Source organism: Ruditapes philippinarum, unplaced genomic scaffold, assembly GCF_026571515.1.
Source record: "Ruditapes philippinarum isolate M1 unplaced genomic scaffold, ASM2657151v2 ctg6785_1_1_1_1, whole genome shotgun sequence".
NCBI lineage: Eukaryota > Metazoa > Mollusca > Bivalvia > Venerida > Veneridae > Ruditapes > Ruditapes philippinarum.
The window spans coordinates 39,333-47,501 of record NW_026860207.1 but is presented as its reverse complement, the minus strand read 5'-3'; the positions used below and the strand labels follow the sequence as shown (position 1 = coordinate 47,501).

Here is an 8,169-nt window from a genome sequence, read left to right as displayed (position 1 = left end):
GGGAGATTCACTCCAGGGACAAACATGTCCATTTGGTTTTATCTTGTCAATGGTTTTCTTTTGTTTATTGCAAGTAACCTTGGCATGCGCAGTACGAGTGATCTCCTTTCCTATGTAGTGGAACAAGGGTTGCACTCCAGAGACCCCAGTATCTCTGAGGATAAATTAGTCTTCTTTAGAGGTTATGACCAACGAGCAGGTTAGAGCCTCTTTGGAGTATATCCGATTACCAGGTTAAGACAGAATTAGTCAATGCCTCTACTATACCGCATTGAAGACTTTAATCAGCTGTCCGGATACAACATGCAGGGAAAAACTTATTTAACTGTATGACTACCGTCTCCCGGATGGCTCTGCAACTCCGAAAGGGCATCCAAGGCTGGATGTGGTAATCACTGATTGCCATACTCACCTTGATGAGCTTTTTGGGAAATATGACCACCCACTAAGCTCACTAGAAATTTTGACGGATCCCCCGGTTAAGTTGCGGCATGTTATAGCCAATTATGTTTTTCCACTTAAGAGGGGGACTATGAAAAAGCACTTGGAGATGGACAGCAGAGTTTCTGTAACTGTTGGTGTCCATCCTCACATGCTTTTTATAGGAACTTACAATGGATCGTTTCGTAAACTGGAGGCTTTGGTGAATGATACCCCCAGGGTGGTAGGAATAGGTGAGGTGGGCCTCGACTTTACCACTGCTTGCCGATGTCGACAATCCCATGATCGCACGGTTTGCAAGAGGGATAAGCTTGAGGCTCAGCGCCAGTTCCTCCGCATGTGTCTTCCCATGGCCGATAGAATGCGTAAACCCATTGTAATTCACTGCAGGGACTCCGGTAATGGGCTAGCAGCCAAGCAAACCCTGTTGCTGTTTAGGGAGTTAAACTTAACTCATATGCCTGTTCAGCGATATTGTTTCATTGGCAGTTCTGAGGAACTTGTACAATGGAGTACTGTCCTTCCTAATTGCATGTTTAGTCTGTCCATGCGCTCCCTACAAGACCGGAATACGCGTGAAGCTTTAGTTCAACACGCTGATGCTAAAAGATTACTTTTGGAAACAGATGCTGACAGATGCTCCCTATTTGGCTAAAGACCCTACAGAAGTTTACCAGGTTGCTAAAAAAGCATCACAACTTCTGAAAATCCCTTTGAAAGAATTTATATCTAAATGTAACAAAAATGCTTCCAAATTCTTCAGCTTACCTTCTTAGAATTATATTCACCCGTCTCCGTGAATATTACAGACTTTCTATCATCAGGTTACAAAATATAATAATCTAAATTTGATCACACCCTGCATATATCTTGTATTAGTTATATATGATCTTCATAGTAAATTTTGGCTACACCCTATATATATATGTATATATACAGTTGTTATTTTTACAATTCCTTTATTTGTTCACCCCAGTTTGCACACTCTTGGTGGACACGTTTTGGAATTTCCATTCTATTTTACTGTATTTGGTATGAAACTGTTAACCAATCTTTATATTATTTTACAGAGTCATCAGCATGTAGTAAGTAATTGCGTGTATCTCTGTAGTTTAGTTATCCTAGTAACCCTAGTGTTCAAACAATGCTTAAACTGAAAATTCCAATTTAAATGTAAAATTTCAATGTAAAAAAATGGGTACAAATAATGTACAATTTTAAAAAGAGAAATATATATGTATGAGAAAAAATTAAGTACCGTAAAAAAAAAGAAAAAAAAAGAAAGAAAATAGAATGTAAACAATGAGCTATCACTTCATTTTAGAATGTAAACAATGAGCATTTCATTTTGATGTATATTTCAGTCTATAAATACTTGTAAACTACATGACTTGTGTTAATTTCATCAGTAAATATTTTATAATTAGAACTGTCAAACTTTTTCAGTCAAAGTTCAGTCTGTAGTTTTATTTTAGGTTATCATGTCATATAATTGTTACTAACCCTTTGATATATACTTGCTTTGTAATGGTATTTTCACTTGGCATTGTTTGAACAAGCATCTTGTATTATTGTATTCAATACCCAGTTAATTATTTCATTTTTGTTTGGTTTGGTTTGTGTTTACCTTTCCTTCCCTTTGTATTTTTCTTCTAGTAGTACAACCCGTCAAGACCTAAAGTGTCTAATGGTGTTGGATTTGTGATATATTTTGCCCCTTTATCTAGATGTATCAATCCGGCACTCTGTCAGGCTTAAGCTATTAAAAGTGTATTAACTAACATTTAAATAAATAATGTCTGTTGTTTTTCTACAATTTAACAAGGGATTGTCAAAAGTGAAAATTTTCACTTAGTTATTATTTTGTATGGTTAAGATAAAATTCATACAGTATTTTTTTCATTTTGAAGATCTGTAAAGAATAAAGTTTATTGTTCTTTTTATTTCGATAATCCTGTAAAAGTTTCATACTTATTCTTGTTAATATTATTAGTATTCCTTTCTTCATTTTATGTTAAATGAATAATTAATTTTTTAAGGGACATGTACATATAAGTAACTTAGTTTTGAAGAATAATGTTTAAATTGTTGAAGAATTGTTGTCATCATTGAGGTTTTTTGTTAATGGCATAATGGTTTGCCGGGTTACTTTTTGTAAATTCAAAATTTCAAGAGGTTTTCAGTACATTTTTTGCACATGCAATTTCCAGTTCTTCTTTGTACTTGTTATTTCTATTAAACGTTTTCATAATTTTTTTATATAAGGTTAATGTTATAATGACAATGCTAAACATTTCTATTTGTTAATTGTCTGGTTAATTGTAAATGAGAGCATGCTCAGTCCTTTTTTTCAAAGAAGGGAACGAGTGTTACAGTGGCGTTCAGCCTTAACCTAAAGGTGATTCTCACGGTCAGTACTTTTTATGAGACACCGTTTTATTTTGCATGCTTTTTTCCATGCCTTTTTTGTGAGCTGAACTCTCTCTCTTCTCTCCTGGACTTCGAACTGGTAACACACCTTTCTCTTGGAATGGAGACATTCAACTACAGTTGATATATCAGGTAAATGATTTATTATCATCATTTACTTGGTGCAAATTGTAATAACATATTGAACATGTACATAATGCTTTTTAAAGCCATGTATCGGTTAATCCGCAAAGTTGTTGCTCTGCCTGCCGTTTATTGCGAAATATAATCAAGAAATGTTAAACTAGAGTTTCCATAGCTGTACTCAATAGCAAATATCAAAATGATCATGCGTAATATGCGTTCAAAATTCACGGTTTACGAAAAAGCTAAACTCTTCAATCAACTGGGTTGATAATTTTTGTTTGTCTTGACTATACAAATCAAAACTAAAATCTGAATTAGACCTCTGCTGCTTTAGAATGCACACGAGTAATTGAGCGGCTAAGTCATATTCAGCCTAATGTTTCTAATTGATGAGAATTATGCGTGATAACATGATGTGTCAAACGCAATCTCATTAAAATCATATCCTAACTGTCGCTCCACTACTCTTCACTAGCGGAGACTAACGGAGCGAACAAGATCATCTTATTTTATTGAGTTTGTGTCAAACGCTTTTGACAAATTTTTTTAAAACTTGTAAATCTTCCACCAATAATTAACGTCAGTAATTAATATCTAATGTATCATGTTTGAAGAATGCACGCTAAGATCTTTCCTTTGGGATAAAGTATTATGATGTAGGAATATCAATGGAAAAACGGAATTAACCTAAGAAATAGATATTAATTTTGAGTGAGTTGTTGTTGAATAATGCATTGATCGAATTGAAATGCGCAATAATTTAAAAGGAAGGCGTAGGCCTGGATAGCTAAATACAAATCATTAGAATGATAAACCGTGCATTATAGTGTAAAAACGCGCACAAAATTGATAGCTATACCCTAAGCAACAGTCACAGCCGCCACAAGCCCCGCCGCAGCAACATAATCATCGGTAACATTGACTTTTTTAAGCTTTTTAACATTGGAATTGTTTTAGCCAAAATATTTAATTTACACGATATGCATATATTTAAAATATCCGACATTATTTTCCGATAATATTAACCTTACTTCCGCAATATCAGGCAAACCTGTTATAATGACTATAATTAATGATCGGAACATTTTATCACTTAGTTAAATTAGATTTATAGTTTACCAAATCATATTTTTATTCATTAGAGTTCATTTTATTGAAATTATGCTTTTTGAAAAAACTGTATGTATATCACTAATAAACAGATATATTTTCTGTTGATTTTTTACATACATCGTTATGTACATTTTCAGTTATTCTCTCCTGACAATTCGGATGACAATTGTTGTTATGATGAGATATTGATTCAAAAGTTATGACAAAGATACATTGATGTACAATAGTAAACTTGGCAGCACAACACATGGAGAATATATCATTCTAAAATACAAAACTGTTACATCCCTGCTTATTTGTAATTTGTTGCATTTACTATTGATATTTTACGTAATTATTTATAAACCCTATATCGCTTAGATTATTTAAGTGGGACTCGTGCAAGGAGTTATGCACTCACTGATACAAGAATTATTTTGTTTGCAGCATCATAGTGGGTTAAGTTTGATAACGTGAATTTCTGAACAAAAGGTTGTTACCCGCCCATAAATTAAATACGGCTTAAATAAGGTTGACGGCTATCTTCAAACGTAGAAAGTATAACAATTTATTATAACATATTTCAAATCACATTTGTATACAACTAAACTGAATGATAGACTGATACCTTGCTTAAAGCTTTCACTACATGCCCATGGAACATCATGCTAAACATCGCAATATTATTGAAAGAATCCATTATTATCTTTACAATCTATTTTGCTTTTTTATCATGCGTATTCATGATACGAATAATGGAACTCCCATTTAGATGGCGTGCTCTGTATTGTGATATTCTGTTAGGTTTTATTTTGCGTTATTGTTGCAAATACGAGCTGTCCTATCCTTTATGTGTGTGAAATCAAAGACAATATATTACCATGAAAATAAAGATAAGCACGGTGACTTGTGTGTCAAATCAATGTCAACTTTTGACCTCTTTTTTAGCACTTGCATGCCGTATAAACTATAAATAGTATCACCTTTCTCCAATATTTCCAATATTTCATGTAAGTAAATCATCTGTAATATGTTAATTTCCTTTTTGATATTAAAGTAGTTTCATATTTCCTACATTGTTTTTCCTTTTGCTTTTTTTACGGCGAACTACAACAAATTAGATCATATGGCACTGGAACGGGAAAGATGATTCTGGCTAACCTTAGGTGTTACAAACTTTGATCAACACCAGGGTCAAAACCACCTCAGCTGTTGGAGGTAAGAGATGCATCAACTGTCATTCTGGGGTTTCATATTGCTATGAAAGGGAATATGTTTTTATTTTTGCCTGATACAAAAGAGAAAGAACATCAAAACAATCGGCAATCGGATTTATACTCAGAGGTTACGCATCCTCGTACTTATCAGATAGCCTCGTGCAAACGATATGTCAGCTATTACGGCCAATGAGTTCGTTACCTTTGCAGCAATGCGTAATTGTCACGAGCAGGTGCTAGTCGATGGTAAGTCATAACAATCTCATAGGGCAATAAGCTACACTTTGAATAACCACTCACATTCTGTACATGTATAATGCGTGTGCTAAAGTATTATTTAGAAATCACTCTGCTTTCGTGTACAAGAAAACTATACGAACAAACTACACAAGTCTTTTAAGAATAAAATCATAATAAAAATACAAGTAGACTAATAACGTGAATATCGAATTAATGGATCATGCAATTTGTTTCTGTTTTGTATCATCCATAATCAAGATATACTTATGCAAGTTCTGTATGCTAGGAAAAACTGCTTCAATTTCATGGATCACGAATTGCTCCTCTACAAATAGATGATAAACAAAGCTGGTGCAATACACAAGTCTATAAAAATAATTTCTGCTAACTCATACTCGTCTATATGTTGTAAAAACACGTTAACGGCCTAAAGTGATCTGAATACGTCATGGTGTTAAAATGGATACAATTTGCTGTTGACAAGCTTCTCATTGTATTAAATTTTTAATAAAACGATCAAAATGATGATTATCATGGAATTGTATAACCATGTGTTACTTTCCTGTATGCCCACTCTCCGTTAGGTCAAGAACAGAACAGAACTTTTATTTTATTAGATTTGTACCATAAGTACATCATCGTAACATTTATAAAATTGTTACATTTACATGTGATATAATACAGTCACATGATAAACCAGTGTTGATACCTATCAAATTGCAATAACAAATACATTTACACATTTACATTTAAAATGATTTCATGATATTTTAAGCATACAATATTCATCATTTTCTATTCTAAGAGGATAGAATTAAATATGTGTAGCAGATGCTATTAAAGTCAAAGCACGTTTAATATAAATATCTAAATTTTGAGTATTGTTCTTTTATTATTTTGTAAGTTCTATAAATTTAAACACGCTAGGTTTAGCATAATAATTTTTTTATGTATAGGTTCCTTAAATCAATACAACATGGGCAAATTAAAATAAAATGCTATTCGTCCTCAATGTCATGCTTATCACAGTATATACAATAACGTTGATTTTCCCCGATTCTTTGGGTACCGTATCGACATGTTTGAATTTTCAAAGAATGTGAAGACAACTTTAATTTTGTTAAGTAACATCTTAAATTGCCAGACAAAATATCCAAGTACTTTTCGTACTCAAAATTACTTTAAACATGATTATAACCTTCTAAAACAGGACTGTGTTAATTATAATTTACAAAACTATCGATAAATCCGTTGTTTAAAACATAATATAAAAGAGTTTATTCACAAACCGTGATATTCATGACAAAGCAAATTTGTAAATGCGGCTTCTTTAACCAATGTTTAACATTTTCATTTATCTCAAGGTTTCATGACTCATCTCATAAATGTAAGTAAAAACGATTTTAATATAGGTAGGTCAAAAAAATCATATAGGTAATACACTACACATTTTTGATATTTCTATATATCAAATGCAACAAAGGGAGCGTGTAAGGACAAAGTTGCAATTTGTATATAAATGTTAGTAAAAATTCGCTTTGATAACGAATTTGTACAAATGAGTTGCGTGAACTGTTGACAAGTATAATCCTAGCATTAGGTACTTCACCGCCCATAAGTTAAGTAGTCTCAATAACACGGTGCACAATGTTTGAACTACACAGACTTGCAAGATTAATTACTCATTCAAAGATTGCAGAAACCTGCCTTGTTTTATATTATGTTTCTTTTCAATGATAAACTGATAGTAAATGCATTCTAAAATAAATATTAACAACCACATAAATACTTATCGCGAACAAAATCACTAACTTGTGTCTGATTTATTAGACGGCGCGGTCTAGTAGATATGCATTTGTTTATATAGCAATGGGGAAAAGTTTAGACTTGATTTTTTGCATTGTTTTCTTGGTTTATCGAAATCACATTGTTTTCAAATTTTCTAATAAAAATAGCTTTTCTGATGTACAACATGTCACAGAGCTTTAAGGGATTAAAATAAACGTAAAACTGAAGTGACAGTGCCATGTTTGAATATCATATTCATTTTATTACTATCTAATTTTATCTACCTAATAAATAACGTGCCAATGAGCCAGTCTATAGTCGATCGTTCTAGTCTAATGACGGGAACCAAATTCGGGCAGGGAACAAGAGGTATCATTAAAATACGCTACGGAGATTTTATTGGCGAAACGGTCACAGCGGAAATATTTTTTGCAAAACAGGCAAAAAGTGTTCGACATGTAATTCATGAAAATAATTAACATTTAAGTTATAAAACAGATCAACTGATTGAAAAAGTAAGTTTATTTTAAAATGTATCACAAATGTTTGCAATAGGTTATTTTGAGGGATTCTGTGACTGATGATTGTTCTCTTTCACCTTGATGTTTTACTAAATTTAGTGGTCCTATACCTAGATTCTAGGCGAATATGCAATCTTTAGTTTAATCAAGTAGTTTTTATCTTTTATAAATAAGAAAACAAAACGTAACTAAGAATTGATTATATATATCAATTTATTCACAACTATTATTTGATATTACAGACATATTTTTGTTATTTGTAAAATAAGATACAGTTCCTTCTCAAATTCATTCTAACGAACATTATGCAATTC

At 32.4% G+C, this 8,169-nt stretch overlaps 1 protein-coding gene across 1 annotated transcript; it reads left to right on the top strand.

Annotated features, from left to right (window-relative positions):
* The first annotated feature begins 532 nt into the window (after positions 1 to 532).
* LOC132759229 (3'-5' ssDNA/RNA exonuclease TatD-like) lies at positions 533 to 1,096 on the top strand. The gene has a single exon (XM_060750960.1). It carries the CDS (start codon positions 533 to 535, stop codon positions 1,094 to 1,096), a length of 564 nt encoding a protein of 187 aa, XP_060606943.1.
* Positions 1,097 to 8,169: the final 7,073 nt, after the last annotated feature.

Bases quoted from the DNA above. Each gene is read 5' to 3' on its own strand.
- LOC132759229 (XM_060750960.1), top strand. From the start codon at position 533: ATGAAAAAGCACTTGGAGATGGACAGCAGAGTTTCTGTAACTGTTGGT.